Raw genomic sequence first — 19,072 nt, 5'->3', positions numbered from 1 at the left:
TGTCAGTAGTCTGCTGTTAGACGGTGATGTCAGTAGTCTGCTATTAGACGGTGATGTCAGTAGTCTGCTGTCAGACGGTGATGTCAGTAGTCTGCTGTCAGACGGTGTGATAGTCTCAGTACGGTGATGTCAGTAGTCTTGTCAGACGGTGATGTCAGTAGTCTGCTGTTAGACGGTGATGTCAGTAGTCTGCTATTAGACGGTGATGTCAGTAGTCTGCTGTTAGACGGTGATGTCAGTAAGACGGTGATGGTGATGTCAGTAGTCTGCTGTTAGACGGTGATGTCAGTAGTCTGCTATTAGACGGTGATGTCAGTAGTCTGCTGTTAGACGGTGATGTCAGTAGTCTGCTGTCAGACGGTGATGTGTAGTCTGCTGTCAGTAGTCTGCTGTCAGTAGTCTGGTGATGTCAGTAGTCTGCTGTCAGACGGTGATGTCGGTGATGTAGTCTGCTGTCAGACGTGATGTGATGTCAGTAGTCTGTCTGCTGTCAGACGGTGATGTCAGTAGTCTGCTGTCAGACGGTGATGTCAGTAGTCTGCTGTCAGACGGTGATGTCAGTAGTCTGCTGTCGGTGATGTCAGTAGTCTGCTATTAGACGGTGATGTCAGTAGTCTGCTGTCAGACGGTGATGTAGTCAGTGATGTCAGTAGTCTGCTGTTAGACGGTGATGTCAGTAGTCTGCTATTAGACGGTGATGTCAGTAGTCTGCTGTTAGACGGTGATGTCAGTAGTCGGTGATGTCAGTAGTCTGCTGTAGACGGTGATGTCAGTAGTCTCTGATGTCAGTAGTCTGCTGTTAGACGGTGATGTCAGTAGTCTGCTGTCAGACGGTGATGTCAGTAGTCTGCTGTCAGACGGTGATGTCAGTAGTCTGCTGTTAGACGGTGATGTCAGTAGTCTGCTATTAGGACGGTGATGTCAGTAGTCTGCTGTTGATGTCAGTAGTCTGCTGTTAGACGGTGATGTCAGTAGTCTGCTATTAGACGGTGATGTCAGTAGTCTGCTATTAGACGGTGATGTCAGTAGTCTGCTGTCAGACGGTGATGTCAGTAGTCTGCTGTCAGACGGTGATGTCAGTAGTCTGCTATTAGACGGTGATGTCAGTAGTCTGCTATCAGACGGTGATGTCAGTAGTCTGCTATAAGACGTTGATGGGGGAAAAAAGATCAGGCTGCAGATACACATTTATGATCTTTATCACATTTGTTCTGGAGAATTTTCCTGAGCTTTTATGATGTCCATAAAAATTCACTGAGAACCGCTCAGTAACACACTGTTATGTTTAAGTTATTGCACTTTTCATGTAGCCTGGTTTTGACCAGCTAATAGCCTTTCCCACGGATCAAGCAACATTATGGACTAAACGTTCAAATCCTGCTGCTTCAGGAATATTTTTGCTGTGATAATACTGGTCAAATTAAGATTCATACATCTGTAATTATCATCAGTTAATTTATTATTGGTAACAAAACACTTTTCTATTGTTTTGGTAAATAAATAAAAAGCTCTCTTTTACCTTTCTTAAATGTAAATGTTATATTTGATAGTATAAGGTGTGGCCATTTTAATCCACAGTCAGATGAAGGTGTGGTCAGGGTTTGTCCTCTCTTCACTCCTCCATTTTAATCCACAGTCAGATGAAGGTGTGGTCATTGGTTTGTCCTCTCTTCACTCCTCCATTTTAATCCACAGTCAGATGAAGGTGTGGTCAGTGGTTTGTCCTCTCTTCACTCCTCCATTTTAATCCACAGTCAGATGAAGGTGTGGTCAGTGGTTTGTCCTCTCTTCACTCCTCCATTTTAATCCACAGTCAGATGAAGGTGTGGTCAGTGGTTTGTCCTCTCTTCACTCCTCCATTTTAATCCACAGTCAGATGAAGGTGTGGTCAGTGGTTTGTCCTCTCCTTCAGATGAAGGTGTGGTCAGTGGTTTGTCCTCTCTTCACTCCATTTTAATCCACAGTCAGATGAAGGTGTGGTCAGTGGTTTGTCCTCTCTTCACTCCTCCATTTTAATCCAGTCAGATGAAGGTGTGGTCAGGGTTTGTCCTCTCTTCACTCCTCCATTTTAATCCACAGTCAGATGAAGGTGTGGTCAGTGGTTTGTCCTCTCTTCACTCCTCCATTTTAATCCACAGTCAGATGAAGGTGTGGTCAGGGTTTGTCCTCTCTTCACTCCTCCATTTTAATCCACAGTCAGATGAAGGTGTGGTCAGTGGTTTGTCCTCTCTTCACTCCTCCATTTTAATCCAGTCAGATGAAGGTGTGGTCAGTGGTTTGTCCTCTCTTCACTCCTCCATTTTAATCCAGTCAGATGAAGGTGTGGTCAGTGGTTTGTCCTCTCTTCACTCCTCCATTTTAATCCAGTCAGATGAAGGTGTGGTCAGGGTTTGTCCTCTCTTCACTCCTCCATTTTAATCCACAGTCAGATGAAGGTGTGGTCAGTGGTTTGTCCTCTCTTCACTCCTCCATTTTAATCCACAGTCAGATGAAGGTGTGGTCAGTGGTTTGTCCTCTCTTCACTCCTCCATTTTAACTCCTCCCAGTCAGATGAAGGTGTGGTCAGTGGTTTGTCCTCTCTTCACTCCTCCATTTTAATCCACAGTCAGATGAAGGTGTGGTCAGGGTTTGTCCTCTCTTCACTCCTCCATTTTAATCCACAGTCAGATGAAGGTGTGGTCAGTGGTTTGTCCTCTCTTCACTCCTCCATTTTAATCCAGTCAGATGAAGGTGTGGTCAGTGGTTTGTCCTCTCTTCACTCCTCCATTTTAATCCACAGTCAGATGAAGGTGTGGTCAGTGGTTTGTCCTCTCTTCACTCCTCCATTTTAATCCACAGTCAGATGAAGGTGTGGTCAGTGGTTTGTCCTCTCTTCACTCCTCCATTTTAATCCACAGTCAGATGAAGGTGTGGTCAGTGGTTTGTCCTCTCTTCACTCCTCCATTTTAATCCACAGTCAGATGAAGGTGTGGTCAGGGGTTGTCCTCTCTTCACTCCTCCATTTTAATCCACAGTCAGATGAAGGTGTGGTCAGTGGTTTGTCCTCTCTTCACTCCTCCATTTTAATCCACAGTCAGATGAAGGTGTGGTCAGTGGTTTGTCCTCTCTTCACTCCTCCATTTTAATCCACAGTCAGATGAAGGTGTGGTCAGTGGTTTGTCCTCTCTTCACTCCTCCATTTTAATCCACAGTCAGATGAAGGTGTGGTCAGTGGTTTGTCCTCTCTTCACTCCTCCATTTTAATCCACAGTCAGATGAAGGTGTGGTCAGTGGTTTGTCCTCTCTTCACTCCTCCATTTTAATCCACAGTCAGATGAAGGTGTGGTCAGTGGTTTGTCCTCTCTTCACTCCTCCATTTTAATCCACAGTCAGATGAAGGTGTGGTCAGTGGTTTGTCCTCTCTTCACTCCTCCATTTTAATCCCAGTCAGATGAAGGTGTGGTCAGTGGTTTGTCCTCTCTTCACTCCTCCATTTTCCATTTTAATCCACAGTCAGATGAAGGTGTGGTCAGTGGTTTGTCCTCTCTTCACTCCTCCATTTTAATCCACAGTCAGATGAAGGTGTGGTCAGTGGTTTGTCCTCTCTTCACTCCTCCATTTTAATCCACAGTCAGATGAAGGTGTGGTCAGTGGTTTGTCCTCTCTTCACTCCTCCATTTTAATCCACAGTCAGATGAAGGTGTGGTCAGTGGTTTGTCCTCTCTTCACTCCTCCATTTTAATCCACAGTCAGATGAAGGTGTGGTCAGTGGTTTGTCCTCTCTTCACTCCTCCATTTTAATCCACAGTCAGATGAAGGTGTGGTCAGTGGTTTGTCCTCTCTTCCTCCTCCTCCATTTTAATCCATTTTAACAGTCAGATGAAGGTGTGGTCAGTGGTTTGTCCTCTCTTCACTCCTCCAGTCAGATGAAGGTTTAATCCATTTTAACAGTCAGATGAAGGTGTGGTCAGTGGTTTGTCCTCTCTTCACTCCTCCATTTTAATCCACAGTCAGATGAAGGTGTGGTCAGTGGTTTGTCCTCTCTTCACTCCTCCATTTTAATCCACAGTCAGATGAAGGTGTGGTCAGTGGTTTGTCCTCTCTTCACTCCTCCATTTTAATCCAGGTTTGTCCAGTGGTTTGTCTCTTCACTCCTCCATTTTAATCCACAGTCAGATGAAGGTGTGGTCAGTGGTTTGTCCTCTCTTCACTCCTCCATTTTAATCCACAGTCAGATGAAGGTGTGGTCAGTGGTTTGTCCTCTCTTCACTCCTCCATTTTAATCCACAGTCAGATGAAGGTGTGGTCAGTGGTTTGTCCTCTCTTCACTCCTCCATTTTAATCCACAGTCAGATGAAGGTGTGGTCAGTGGTTTGTCCTCTCTTCACTCCTCCATTTTAATCCACAGTCAGATGAAGGTGTGGTCAGTGGTTTGTCCTCTCTTCACTCCTCCATTTTAATCCACAGTCAGATGAAGGTGTGGTCAGTGGTTTGTCCATTTTAATCCAGTCTTCACAGTGGTTTGTCCTCCATTTTAATCCACAGTCAGATGAAGGTGTGGTCAGTGGTTTGTCCTCTCTTCACTCCTCCATTTTAATCCACAGTCAGATGAAAGGTGTCCTCTCTTCACTCCTCCATTTTGGTCAGATGAAGGTGTGGTGGTTTGTCCTCTCTTCACTCCTCCATTTTAATCCACAGTCAGATGAAGGTGTGGTCAGTGGTTTGTCCTCTCTTCACTCCTCCATTTTAATCCACAGTCAGATGAAGGTGTGGTCAGTGGTTTGTCCTCTCTTCACTCCTCCATTTTAATCCACAGTCAGATGAAGGTGTGGTCAGTGGTTTGTCCTCTCTTCACTCCTCCATTTTAATCCACAGTCAGATGAAGGTGTGGTCAGTGGTTTGTCCTCTCTTCACTCCTCCATTTTAATCCACAGTCAGATGAAGGTGTGGTCAGTGGTTTGTCCTCTCTTCACTCCTCCATTTTAATCCACAGTCAGATGAAGGTGTGGTCAGTGGTTTGTCCTCTCTTCACTCCTCCATTTTAATCCACAGTCAGATGAAGGTGTGGTCAGTGGTTTGTCCTCTCATTTTTCCCAGTCAGATGAAGGTGTGGTCAGTGGTTTGTCCTCTCTTCACTCCTCCATTTTAATCCACAGTCAGATGAAGGTGTGGTCAGTGGTTTGTCCTCTCTTCACTCCTCAGTCAGATGAAGGTTTAGGGTTTGTCCTCTTCACTCCTCCATTTTAACAGTCAGATGAAGGTGTGGTCAGTGGTTTGTCCTCTCTTCACTCCTCCATTTTAATCCACAGTCAGATGAAGGTGTGGTCAGTGGTTTGTCCTCTCTTCACTCCTCCATTTTAATCCACAGTCAGATGAAGGTGTGGTCAGTGGTTTGTCCTCTCTTCACTCCTCCATTTTAATCCACAGTCAGATGAAGGTGTGGTCAGTGGTTTGTCCTCTCTTCACTCCTCCATTTTAATCCACAGTCAGATGAAGGTGTGGTCAGTGGTTTGTCCTCTCTTCACTCCTCCATTTTAATCCACAGTCAGATGAAGGTGTGGTCAGTGGTTTGTCCTCTCTTCACTCCTCCATTTTAATCCACAGTCAGATGAAGGTGTGGTCAGTGGTTTGTCCTCTCTTCACTCCTCCATTTTAATCCACAGTCAGATGAAGGTGTGGTCAGTGGTTTGTCCTCTCTTCACTCCTCCATTTTAATCCACAGTCAGATGAAGGTGTGGTCAGTGGTTTGTCCTCTCTTCACTCCTCCATTTTAATCCACAGTCAGATGAAGGTGTGGTCAGGGTTTGTCCTCTCCTCCTCCTTCAGATGAAGGTGTGGTCAGTGGTTTGTCCTCCATTTTAATCCACAGTCAGATGAAGGTGTGGTCAGGGTTTGTCCTCTCTTCACTCCTCCATTTTAATCCACAGTCAGATGAAGGTGTGGTCAGGGTTTGTCCTCTCTTCACTCCATTTTAATCAGTCAGATGAAGGTTTAATCCTCCATTTTAATCCACAGTCAGATGAAGGTGTGGTCAGTGGTTTGTCCTCTCTTCACTCCTCCATTTTAATCCACAGTCAGATGAAGGTGTGGTCAGTGGTTTGTCCTCTCTTCACTCCTCCATTTTAATCCACAGTCAGATGAAGGTGTGGTCAGTGGTTTGTCCTCTCTTCACTCCTCCATTTTAATCCACAGTCAGATGAAGGTGTGGTCAGTGGTTTGTCCTCTCTTCACTCCTCCATTTTAATCCAGTCAGATGAAGGTGTGGTCAGTGGTTTGTCCTCTCTTCACTCCTCCATTTTAATCCAGTCAGATGAAGGTGTGGTCAGTGGTTTGTCCTCTCTTCACTCCTCCATTTTAATCCACAGTCAGATGAAGGTGTGGTCAGTGGTTTGTCCTCTCTTCACTCCTCCATTTTAAAAGGCCCGAATGGTGATTGAAGTTGGTGTCTCACTTCAACGCTCTGAATCTGGGATCATCTCTATTGAATCCCACTTCCTCTGACTGCAGCCCCCCCTGCTAATGCTTACATTGCCAAAGCAAGTGAAATAGACAGGAAGTAAACAAGTGAAATAGACAGGAAGTAAACAAGTGAAATAGACAGGAAGTAAACAAGGGGAAAAATAAGGGAAATAATCAATCAGATATGAGAAAGAGACAAAAACTTTAGGTTTTAATATAAACTCTTTCTCTACCTCTGTCTTTCTCATTCTGGCTGCCCACCTACCTCTTTCTGACTAGTCCTCTCTGGCCTCACAGTAGGCCTCCACTCTGGCCTCACAGTAGGCCTCCACTCTGGCCTCACAGTAGGCCTCCACTCTGGCCTCACAGTAGGCCTCCACTCTGGCCTCACAGTAGGCCTCCACTCTGGCCTCACAGTAGGCCTCCACTCCACTCTGGCCTCACAGTAGGCCTCCACTCTACTCTCACACGACATCTCTGTCGTACAGGCTTAATGATGGAGTCAGAGGATCTCTGTCGAGCGTTAGGCCTGTACAGGCTTAATGATAGAGTCAGAGGATCTCTGTCAGGTTTTAATATAAACTCTTTCTCTACCTCTGTTAGGCCTGTACAGGCTTAATGATAGAGTCAGAGGATCTCTGTCAGTAGGCCTCCACTCTGGCGTTAGGCCTGTACAGGCTTAATGATAGAGTCAGAGGATCTCTGTCGAGGGGCGTTAGGCCTGTACAGGCTTAATGATGGAGTCAGAGGATCTCTGTCGAGCGTTAGGCCTGTACAGGCTTAATGATGGAGTCAGAGGATCTCTGTCGAGCGTTAGGCCTGTACAGGCTTAATGATAGAGTCAGAGGATCTCTGTCAGGCTTAATGATGTCAAGCGTTAGGCCTGTACAGGCTTAATGATAGAGTCAGAGGATCTCTGTCGAGCGTTAGGCCTGTACAGGCTTAATGATAGAGTCAGAGGATCTCTGTCGAGCGTTAGGCCTGTACAGGCTTAATGATGGAGTCAGAGGATCTCTGTCGAGCGTTAGGCCTGTACAGGCTTAATGATGGAGTCAGAGGATCTCTGTCGAGCGTTAGGCCTGTACAGGCTTAATGATAGAGTCAGAGGATCTCTGTCGAGCGTTAGGCCTGTACAGGCTTAATGATAGAGTCAGAGGATCTCTGTCGAGCGTTAGGCCTGTACAGGCTTAATGATAGAGTCAGAGGATCTCTGTCGAGCGTTAGGCCTGTACAGGCTTAATGATGGAGTCAGAGGATCTCTGTCGAGCGTTAGGCCTGTACAGGCTTAATGATAGAGTCAGAGGATCTCTGTCGAGCGTTAGGCCTGTACAGGCTTAATGATAGAGTCAGAGGATCTCTGTCGAGCGTTAGGCCTGTACAGGCTTAATGATAGAGTCAGAGGATCTCTGTCGAGCGTTAGGCCTGTACAGGCTTAATGATAGAGTCAGAGGATCTCTGTCGAGCGTTAGGCCTGTACAGGCTTAATGATAGAGTCAGAGGATCTCTGTCGAGCGTTAGGCCTGTACAGGCTTAATGATGGAGTCAGAGGGGACTCTTTTTAGGTCGGTTCACTTACTGCTCAGCTCTTGGGACAAGTGTAGTCGATTATGTCATCACTGACGTGGACCCCCCCCCCTCCTCCATTAGTGTCAGACCACAGCCAGATCAACGCGTTTCTGAACAAATTAACCAGCAGTAAGGATTTTTGTTTTTTAAAATTTGATTTAACTATTAATTAAATAGTACAAACTGAACCAATCGTACAGATGGGCTCCAAACATATTTATTATGGATCCCCATTAGCTGCTGCCAAGGCAAAACCTACTCTTCCCAAGGTCTGGCAAAATGAAGGCAGTTGCAACAGAAATTCACTGAAACATTAAACTGAAATGAAATGATGAACTCTGTTCAGGTCTTCAATAACTTCCCGAAACCATTTAAAGGAGGTATCCATTCGGATAATAGAGACATTAATTGTATCTTCCAAAAAGTAACATCAAAAGCAAATCTGAGAGAACCAAACAAATACAACATCCGAAACAGGAAAACAGAAAGTTTATCAAATTAAATGCTTTGATAACGAATGTAAAACAATTGGAAAACACCTGAGACAAACGTCAAATGAAAAACATAAACAGCAAAATAGCCCAGAGCTACGATATTAATACTTGGAAACTCAAACAGTAGAAACGTACACTGAAACGCAATAAATTGATTTTTACCTATAAGACGACTGATTAAATTCTAAACGCAATTGACCAAAATCAGTTCTGCCTCCTCTCCTCTCTGGCCTCACAGTAGGCCTCTTCTACTCTCTGGCCTCACAGTGGGCCTCCTCTACTCTCTGGCCTCACAGTAGGCCTCCTCTACTCTCTGGCCTCACAGTGGGCCTCCTCTACTCTCTGGCCTCACAGTGGGCCTCCACTCCTCTCTGGCCTCACAGTAGGCCTCCTCTACTCTCTGGCCTCACAGTGGGCCTCCTCTCCTCTCTGGCCTCACAGTAGGCCTCCTTTCCTCTCTGGCCTCACAGTGGGCCTCCTCTCCTCTCTGGCCTCACAGTAGGCCTCCTCTCCTCTCTGGCCTCACAGTAGGCCTCCTCTCCTCTCTGGCCTCACAGTAGGACTCCACTCCTCTCTGGCCTCACAGTAGGACTCCACTCCTCTCTGGCCTCACAGTAGGCCTCCACTCCTCTCTGGCCTCACAGTGGGCCTCCTCTCCTCTCTGGCCTCACAGTGGGCCTCCTCTCCTCTCTGGCCTCACAGTGGGCCTCCTCTCCTCTCTGGCCTCACAGTAGGCCTCCACTCCTCTCTGGCCTCACAGTGGGCCTCCTCTCCTCTCTGGCCTCACAGTGGGCCTCCTCTCCTCTCTGGCCTCACAGTAGGCCTCCTCTCCTCTCTGGCCTCACAGTAGGCCTCCACTCCTCACAGTAGGCCTCCACTCCTCTCTGGCCTCACAGTAGGCCTCCACTCCTCTCTGGCCTCACAGTAGGTCTCCTCTCCTCTCTGGTCTCACAGTAGGCCTCCACTCTGCGACGTGTGCAATTATTTAAGAACAACAAAGCCACAAGAATTAGCCATACAAGATTTGAGGAATTTATATGAACCTATTTTGATTATCTATGTAAAAATATTCCATTACAGAAGTCAGCTCTGGTGGACATTACAGAAGTCAGCTCTGGTGGACATTACAGAAGTCAGCTCTGGTGGACATTGCTGAAGTCAGCTCTGGTGGACATTGCTGAAGTCAGCTCTGGTGGACATTGCTGAAGTCAGCTCTGGTGGACATTGCTGAAGTCAGCTCTGGTGGACATTGCTGAAGTCAGCTCTGGTGGACATTGCTGAAGTCAGCTCTGGTGGACATTGCTGAAGTCAGCTCTGGTGGACATTGCTGAAGTCAGCTCTGGTGGACATTGCTGAAGTCAGCTCTGGTGGACATTGCTGAAGTCAGCTCTGGCTGAAGTCAGCTCTGGTGGACATTGCTGAAGTCAGCTCTGGTGGACATTGCTGAAGTCAGCTCTGGTGGACATTGCTGAAGTCAGCTCTGGTGGACATTGCTGAAGTCAGTCTGGTGGACTCTGTCAGCTCTGGTGGACATTGCTGAAGTCAGCTCTGGTGGACATTGCTGAAGTCAGCTCTGGTGGACATTGCTGAAGTCAGCTCTGGTGGACATTGCTGAAGTCAGCTCTGGTGGACATTGCTGAAGTCAGCTCTGGTGGACATTGCTGAAGTCAGCTCTGGTGGACATTGCTGAAGTCAGCTCTGGTGGACATTGCTGAAGTCAGCTCTGGTGGACATTGCTGAAGTCAGCTCTGGTGGACATTGCTGAAGTCAGCTCTGGTGGACATTGCTGAAGTCAGCTCTGGTGGACATTGCTGAAGTCAGCTCTGGTGGACGAAGTCATTGCTGAAGTCAGCTCTGGTGGACATTGCTGAAGTCAGCTCTGGTGGACATTGCTGAAGTCAGCTCTGGTGGACATTGCTGAAGTCAGTCTGGTGGACATTGCTGAAGTCAGCTCTGGTGGACATTGCTGAAGTCAGCTCTGGTGGACATTGCTGAAGTCAGCTCTGGTGGACATTGCTGAAGTCAGCTCTGGTGGACATTGCTGAAGTCAGCTCTGGTGGACATTGCTGAAGTCAGCTCTGGTGGACATTGCTGAAGTCAGCTCTGGTGGACATTGCTGAAGTCAGCTCTGGTGGACATTGCTGAAGTCAGCTCTGGTGGACATTGCTGAAGTCAGCTCTGGTGGACATTGCTGAAGTCAGCTCTGGTGGACATTGCTGAAGTCAGCTCTGGTGGACATTGCTGAAGTCAGCTCTGGTGGACATTGCTGAAGTCAGCTCTGGTGGACATTGCTGAAGTCAGCTCTGGTGGACATTGCTGAAGTCAGCTCTGGTGGACATTGCTGAAGTCAGCTCTGGTGGACATTGCTGAAGTCAGCTCTGGTGGACATTGCTGAAGTCAGCTCTGGTGGACATTGCTGAAGTCAGCTCTGGTGGACATTGCTGAAGTCAGCTCTGGTGGACATTGCTGAAGTCAGCTCTGGTGGACATTGCTGAAGTCAGCTCTGGTGGACATTGCTGAAGTCAGCTCTGGTGGACATTGCTGAAGTCAGCTCTGGTGGACATTGCTGAAGTCAGCTCTGGTGGACATTGCTGAAGTCAGCTCTGGTGGACATTGCTGAAGTCAGCTCTGGTGGACATTGCTGAAGTCAGCTCTGGTGGACATTGCTGAAGTCAGCTCTGGTGGACATTGCTGAAGTCAGCTCTGGTGGACATTGCTGAAGTCAGCTCTGGTGGACATTGCTGAAGTCAGCTCTGGTGGACATTGCTGAAGTCAGCTCTGGTGGACATTGCTGAAGTCAGCTCTGGTGGACATTACAGAAGTCAGCTCTGGTGGACATTGCAGAAGTCAGCTCTGGGTGGGTGGACATTGCAGAAGTACAGAAGTCAGCTCTGGTGGACATTGCTGAAGTCAGCTCTGGTGGACATTGCTGAAGTCAGCTCTGGTGGACATTGCTGAAGTCAGCTCTGGTGGACATTGCTGAAGTCAGCTCTGGTGGACATTGCTGAAGTCAGCGTGCCAGTTGTACGCTCCCTCAACTTGAGACATCTGTGGCGTTGTGTTGTGTGACAAAACGGCACATTTTAGAGCGGCCTTTAATTGTACCCAGCACAAGGTGCACCTGTGTAATGTTCATGCTGTCTCATCAGCTTCTTGATACGCCACACCTGTCAAGGTGGATGGATTATATTGACAAAGAATAAAATGCTCACGAACAGGGAGGTAAACAGATTAGTACAACCTTTTTTTTGGGGGGGGGGGGTGCAAAAAGCTTCTTGTGCATATGGAACAGTGACATCTCCTTCACATAGAGTTGATCAGGCTGTTGATTGTGGAATGTTGTCCCACTCCTCTTCAATGGCTGTGTTTAGTTACTGGATAGGTGGCGGGAACTGGACCATACTGTCGAACACATCGATCCAGAGCATCCCAAACATGCTCAATGGGTGACATGTCTGGTGAGTAGGCAGGCCATGGAAGAACTGGGACATTTTCAGCTTCCAGGAATTGCGTACAGATCCTTGAGACATGGGGCCGTGTATTGTCATGCTGAAACATGAGGTGATGGTGGCTGATCTCTCGCTCTCTCTTTCTTGCTCTCTCTACCTCTCTCTACCGCTCTCTCTACCTCTCTCCCCTTGTTTGTTTCTTTCTCTGGGAGGGCCCAGCTGGCCCCTGGGGCCCGGGTCAGCAGGTGGGAGGATGGATGGATGGAGGGAGGGAGGATGGAGGGAGGAATAACCAGGTGATTAAAATCCGACACAGGTGAGCCTCCTTGAGAGAGTGCAACCCGTGCCTACCTCCTTGGTCACTGGAGCAGCGGGTTTGTTTCATTAATCTGGTCGTGCCCCCTAACCCCCCACGTCACCCCCAGGGAGGCCTGAGTGACACAGGAGGTATACAGGAGGGTTTGCACTTTTGGGACAGTTCCATTGCTTGAGGCCGGGACAAGCTCAATCAAGCACAGCTAAAGTATTTGAACTTCACTCTGATGAAAGAATAGATTAGGTCCAGACGAGACTCCAATGTTGTAGAGGAAGGACAGGAAGATGGGCAAGGAGGTTGGGAGTAGGAGGAGGGACAGAGTGGGGCATGGTTGGATGGTCCGGTCCCACTCCAGGGGCTAACAAGGCCGGTCCCACTCCAGGGGCTAACGAGGCCGGTCCCACTCCAGGGGCTAACGAGGCCGGTCCCACTCCAGGGGCTAACGAGGCCGGTCCCACTCCAGGGGCTAACGAGGCCGGTCCCACTCCAGGGGCTAACGAGGCCGGTCCCACTCCAGGGGCTAACGAGGCCGGTCCCACTCCAGGGGCTAACGAGGCCAAGTGGAAGCCATGTGTCACAGCTGACACCGGCCGTTTGACCTTGGAGGAGGTAGAGATGGATCTCTATTCAGATTGCCTGAAGTGATGGCCTCTAGTCTATATCCCCCAGACTGTCCCTGTTTATGGGCTCTATGTCCCCTACACTGTCCTTGTTTATGGGCTCTATATCCCCCACACTGTCCCTGTTTATGGGCTCTATATCCCCCAGACTGTCCCTGTTTATGGGCTCTATATCCCCCACACTGTCCCTGTTTATGGGCTCTATATCCCCCAGACTGTCCCTGTTTATGGGCTCTATATCCCCCACACTGTCCCTGTTTATGGGCTCTATATCCCCCACACTGTCCCTGTTTATGGGCTCTATATCCCCCACACTGTCCCTGTTTATGGGCTCTATATCCCCCACACTGTCCCTGTTTATGGGCTCTATATCCCCAATACTGTCCCTGTTTATGGGCTCTATATCCCCAATACTGTCCCTGTTTATGGGCTCTATATCCCCAATACTGTCCCTGTTTATGGGCTCTATATCCCCAATACTGTCCCTGTTTATGGGCTCTATATCCCCAATACTGTCCCTGTTTATGGGCTCTATATCCCCAATACTGTCCCTGTTTATGGGCTCTATATCCCCAATACTGTCCCTGTTTATGGGCTCTATATCCCCAATACTGTCCCTGTTTATGGGCTCTATATCCCCCACACTGTCCCTGTTTATGGGCTCTATATCCCCCACACTGTCCCTGTTTATGGGCTCTATATCCCCCACACTGTCACTGTTTATGGGCTCTATGTCCCCCACACTGTCCCTGTTTATGGCCTCTATATCCCCAATACTGTCCTTGTTTATGGGCTCTATATCCCCCACACTGTCCCTGTTTATGGGCTCTATATCCCCCACACTGTCCCTGTTTATGGGCTCTATATCCCCCACACTGTCCCTGTTTATGGGCTCTATATCCCCCACACTGTCCCTGTTTATGGGCTCTAGTCTATATCCGCTCCGTAGAGAGACAGGGGGACGGCTCCGTAGAGAGAGAGGGGGACGGCTCCGTAGAGAAATACAAATTTTCTCTTTAAATATGGGGTTGTCAATGGAGAATTGAACCATAAAGGAACATTTTCCAGGAGAGAAGGGGAATCATCCTAGAAAGGGGGACGGCCCCCCACACAGAGGGGAATGGCTCCTAGAGAGGGAGGGGGACGGCACCTAGAGATGAGGGAGGGGACGGCCCGTAGAGAGAGAGGGGGACTGAATCCATTAGAAGAGAGGGGACTGCACCGTAGAAGAAGGGGACTGCTCCACACACTTCATCAAAGGGGATTTGCTCCTTAGAGAGAGAGGGGACGGCTCAGAGCAGAGGGGGCGGCTCCAGGAGAGAGGGGGACGGCTCCGTAGAGAGAGAGGGGGACGGATGACCTCATAGCAAGTGGTGTCCGTCAGGAGACCGGTTCTGTGTTCTGTCCCCTAAAACGCCATTGACACGCCGCCCTGCGCATTGCCCCCTCGCCACGCCCCTCGCCACGTGCCGCCACTGTGCCGCCACGCCACTAAAACGTGCTCATTAGCCCGCCACGCCAACTGCCGTGCCACTGTGCCGCCTAACTAAAATGTCGCCATTGTGCCGCCTGACCGCCCGTCGCCACTGTGCCGCCTCGCCACTAAAACGTGCCACTGTGCCGCCTCGCCACTGTGCCGCCCCCTCCTCACTGTGCCGACCCCCTCCAGATCTAGCTACTAGTGGAATAAATACAAATTTGCTCTTTAAATATGTCAGTTGTCAATGGAGAATTGAACCATAAAGGAACATTTTCTCAGGGAGCCTGGAATGAATCATTAGGACACGCCCCACTAAAACGTGCTCATTAGGACACGCCTAACTAAAACGTGCTCATTAGGACACGCCTAACTAAAATGTGCTCATTAGGACACGCCTAACTAAAACGTGCTCATTAGGACACGCCTAACTAAAACGTGCTCATTAGGACACGCCTAACTAAAACGTGTTCACTAGGACACGCCTAACTAAAACGTGCTCATTAGGACACGCCTAACTAAAACGTGCTCACTAGGACACGCCTAACTAAAACGTGCTCACTAGGACACGCCTAACTAAAACGTGCTCATTAGGACACGCCTAACTAAAACGTGCTCATTAGGACACGCCTAACTAAAACGTGTTCACTAGGACACGCCTAACTAAAACGTGCTCATTAGGACACGCCTGTACCTGTTCAGGTAGTACCTTTCCCAGTTCAGACGGGATTTCTACTGTTTGTGCCTAGTGGATAGAGCCGCTTGTCTCTGATCTGCTAACAAGTGCTGAGAAGCTACATCTGTTTTGTCACTATGATACTAAAGGAGAGAGAGGAGGAGGAGGGGGAAAGGGAGGAGCAGAGAGATGAAGGGGAGGAGGAGGAGGAAAGGGAGGAGCAGAGAGGTGGAGAGGAGGAGGAGAGATGGAGAGGAGGAGGAGGGGGAAAGGGAAAGGGAGGAGCAGAGAGATGAAGGGGAGGAGGGGGAAAGGGAGGAGCAGAGAGATGGAGAGGAGGAGGAGGGGGAAAGGGAGGAGCAGAGAGATGAGGAGGAGGAGGAGGAGGAGGGGGAAAGGGAGGAGCAGAGAGATGGAGAGGAGGAGGAGGAGGGGGAAAGGGAGGAGCAGAGAGATGGAGAGGAGGAGGAGGAGGAGGAGGGGGAAAGGGAGGAGCAGAGATGGAGATGGAGAGGAGGAGGGGGAAAGGGAGGAGCAGAGAGATGAGGAGGAGGAGGAGGAGGAGGAGGAGGAAAGTGAGGAGCAGAGATGGAGATGGAGAGGAGGAGGGGGAAAGGGAGGAGCAGAGAGATGGAGAGGAGGGGGAGGAAAGGGAGGAGCAGAGAGATGAGGAGGAGGAGGAAAGGGAGGAGCAGAGAGATGGAGAGGAGGAGGGGGAAAGGGAGGAGCAGAGAGATGAGGAGGAGGAGGAGGAGGAGGAGGGGGAAAGGGGGAGGGAGCAGAGATGGAGATGGAGAGGAGGAGGGGGAAAGGGAGGAGCAGAGAGATGAGGAGGAGGAGGAGGAGGAGGAGGAGGAGGAAAGTGAGGAGCAGAGATGGAGATGGAGAGGAGGAGGGGGGAAAGGGAGGAGCAGAGAGATGGAGAGGAGGGGGAGGAAAGGGAGGAGCAGAGAGATGAGGAGGAGGAGGAAAGGGAGGAGCAGAGAGATGAGGAGGAGGAGGAAAGGGAGGAGCAGAGAGATGAGGAGGAGGAAAGTGAGGAGCAGAGATGGAGATGGAGAGGAGGAGGGGGAAAGGGAGGAGCAGAGAGATGGAGAGGAGGAGGAGGGGGAAAGGGAGGAGCAGAGAGATGGAGAGGAGGAGGAGGGGGAAAGGGAGGAGCAGAGAGATGGAGAGGAGGAGGAGGGGGAAAGGGAGGAGCAGAGAGATGGAGAGGAGGAGGAGGAGAGGGGCATTTAGCTTCATTAATTAGCCCTAGCAGAGATTAGCTCGTTCTCACCTTTAAGCACCATTGATTCACTGTCCTGGTCGTAATGAAAAGCGTATTTAAGGTAAATCCAGGATAAGGGTTAAATGAACCGGCAGAATAAAAGTAGGTGTAATGATAAAGGGGTTAATGAAGGAACTGTAATGTTGCTTCCATCCCCAATAAGGCCTGATGAGATACTTAACCAAGGGACACAAAGGAACCAGGGGAAATTAGTGACATTAATTGTAGCAGGAAGGAGGTTAGTGGGTTTTGTGTCTGTCTGAATTCCTTCGTTTCTGACTGTGTCACCCAGAACGATCGTGGTGGTATGGCTCAATGGACTTCTCCACATTTTTACATCCGTGCAAATTATGATGAGGATATTTTTCTCAAATGAAAATAGTTTTCGGTTGAACATTTTTTTTTTTTTTTCAATCTATTAACATCAACCATCCAATCAAACTTTATTTATCACATTTCTATCTAAACATAATGTGTGTGTTATTTATTTAGTCTTTACAGGGAACATCCACTGAACCATTGGAGAATGTGGCCTTCTATCAATCTAAAATTAATAAATGAATTTGAAACTAACAGGCTAGAAATGGTTGTTGTCTTCTTATAATAATTCTTGACTTGATCTGTGTTGTTTATTTGTGTTTGTACAGCGGGAACCTCCGCCGACGCCGCCGTGCCGTCCCCACCCCTCCCCGATACCCTTCCTGTGGAAACACAGCTCCCCACTGCCGAAGAGATGGAAGTCACGGACGATGACATCATAGCAGGTAGGAAAACACCTGGACACGCACACGACCTTGTAGACTGTTGTCTACAGGACTCCAAGCTCTTACCTGGACACACACACGACCTTGTAGACTGTTGTCTACAGGACTCCAAGCTCTTACCTGGACACACACACTACCTTGTAGACTGTTGTCTACAGGACTCCAAGCTCTTACCTGGACACCCACACGACCGTGTAGACTGTTGCATGGTAGCAGCATGGTAGCAACCCAACAGGGTAGCAACCCAACATGGTAACAACCCAACATGGTGGCAACCCAACATGGTGTCAACATGGTAGCAGAACAACATGGTATCAACCCAACATGTTATCAGCATGGTAGCAGAACAACATGGTATCAACCCAACATGTTATCAGCATGGTAGCAGAACAACATGGTATCAACCCAACATGTTATCAGCATGGTAGCAGAACAACATGGTATCAACCCAACATGGTATCAACCCAACATGGTATCAGCATGGTAGCAGAACAACATGGTAACAACACAACATGGTGGCAACAACACATGACAACAACATGGTACAAACATTATTGGGCACAGACAACAGCACAAAGGACAAGGTAGCGACAACAATACTTCACACAATTCAGCCACAACTGTCATGACTGACTCTTTGAATGAAGAGGTTGAGATAAAACTGTCCAGTTTGAGTGTCTGTTGCAGCTCGTTCCAGTCGCTAGCTGCAGTGAACTGAAAAGAGTAGTGACCCAGGGATGTGTGTGCTTTAGGGACCATGAACAGAATGTGACTGGCAGAACGGGTGTTGTATGTGGAGGATGAGGGCTGCAGTAGATATCTCAGATAGGGGGGAGTGAGGCCTAAGAGGGTTTTATAAATAAGCATCAACCAGTGGGTCTTGCGACGGGTATACAGAGATGACCAGTTTACAGAGGAGTAGAGAGTGCAGTGATGTGTCCTATAAGGAGCATGTCCGATGGTTAGTATCTTGCATGGCCATTGGCCTGTCAAGTAGCACAGAATTTCCAATACTGTACTCTAATTACTGAGTTAGAGTAACACAGTTCACACTGTTGAGTTATGATAGGTCGGTAGTGTTGAGTAACAGTGTTGTGATAGGCCGGTGGCGGTGCGTTGTGATGGGGCGGTGGCATTGAGTCACAGAGAGTTGTGATAGGTAGGTAGGGTTAGGTAGGACGAGAGGGGGGAGGGAGTCCGGGGACGGGCGGGGGAGTCCAGCAGGATGGCCTAGCCACGCAGAGAGGGGGAGTCCAGCAGATGGCCTAGCCACGCAGAGAGGGGGAGTCCAGCAGATGGCCTAGCCACGCAGAGAGGGGGAGTCCAGCAGATGGCCTAGCCACGCAGAGATGGGGGAGTCCAGCAGATGGCCTAGCCACGCAGAGAGGGGGAGTCCAGCAGATGGCCTAGCCACGCAGAGAGGGGGAGTCCAGCAGATGGCCTAGCCACGCAGAGCTTTTGGGGGAGTCCAGCAGATGGCCTAGCCACGCAGAGCTGGGGGAGTCCAGCAGATGGCCTAGCCACGCAGAGAGGGGGAGTCCAGCAGATGGCCTAGCCACGCAGAGAGGGGGGAGTCCAGCAGATGGCCTAGCCATGCAGAGTGTGGGGGAGTCCAGCAGATGGCCTAGCCACGCAGAGAGGGGGAGTCCAGCAGATGGCCTAGCCACGCAGAGAGGATCAGCGGGGGGAGTCCAGCAGATGGCGAGCTTGGCAGCTTGGAGGATGGTGTTGAATGCCAGCTGTAGGATGAACAGCATTCTCACATAGCCACGCAGAGATGGGGGAGTCCAGCAGATGGCCTAGCCACGCAGAGAGGGGAGTCCAGCAGATGGCCTAGCCACGCAGAGAGGGGGAGTCCAGCAGATGGCCTAGCCACGCAGAGAGGGGGAGTCCAGCAGATGGCCTAGCCACGCAGAGAGGGGGAGTCCAGCAGATGGCCTAGCCACGCAGAGAGGGGGAGTCCAGCAGATGGCCTAGCCACGCAGAGAGGGGGAGTCCAGCA

General features: G+C 49.4%; 1 protein-coding gene across 50 annotated transcripts in view; it reads left to right on the top strand.

Moving 5' to 3' along the window:
• The window catches only part of LOC118373116 (WD repeat-containing protein 7), a 401,772-nt gene that overhangs the window by 160,329 nt on the left and 222,371 nt on the right, over window positions 1-19,072 (top strand). For all 50 annotated transcript variants that reach the window (XR_008142316.1, XR_008142328.1, XR_008142323.1 and 47 more), the window contains one exon: window positions 16,954-17,070. Coding sequence is in view for 7 of the 50 variants with exons in the window: in XM_052525011.1 (XP_052380971.1) it covers window positions 16,954-17,070 (117 nt within the window). In the remaining 43 variants the exon portion in view is untranslated. The remainder of the gene's footprint in view (window positions 1-16,953; window positions 17,071-19,072) is intronic.

The sequence above is a fragment of the Oncorhynchus keta genome, chromosome 9, assembly GCF_023373465.1.
Source record: "Oncorhynchus keta strain PuntledgeMale-10-30-2019 chromosome 9, Oket_V2, whole genome shotgun sequence".
NCBI classification, from domain to species: Eukaryota; Metazoa; Chordata; class Actinopteri; order Salmoniformes; family Salmonidae; genus Oncorhynchus; species Oncorhynchus keta.
This window is presented reverse-complemented; position numbering and strand designations above follow the sequence as displayed.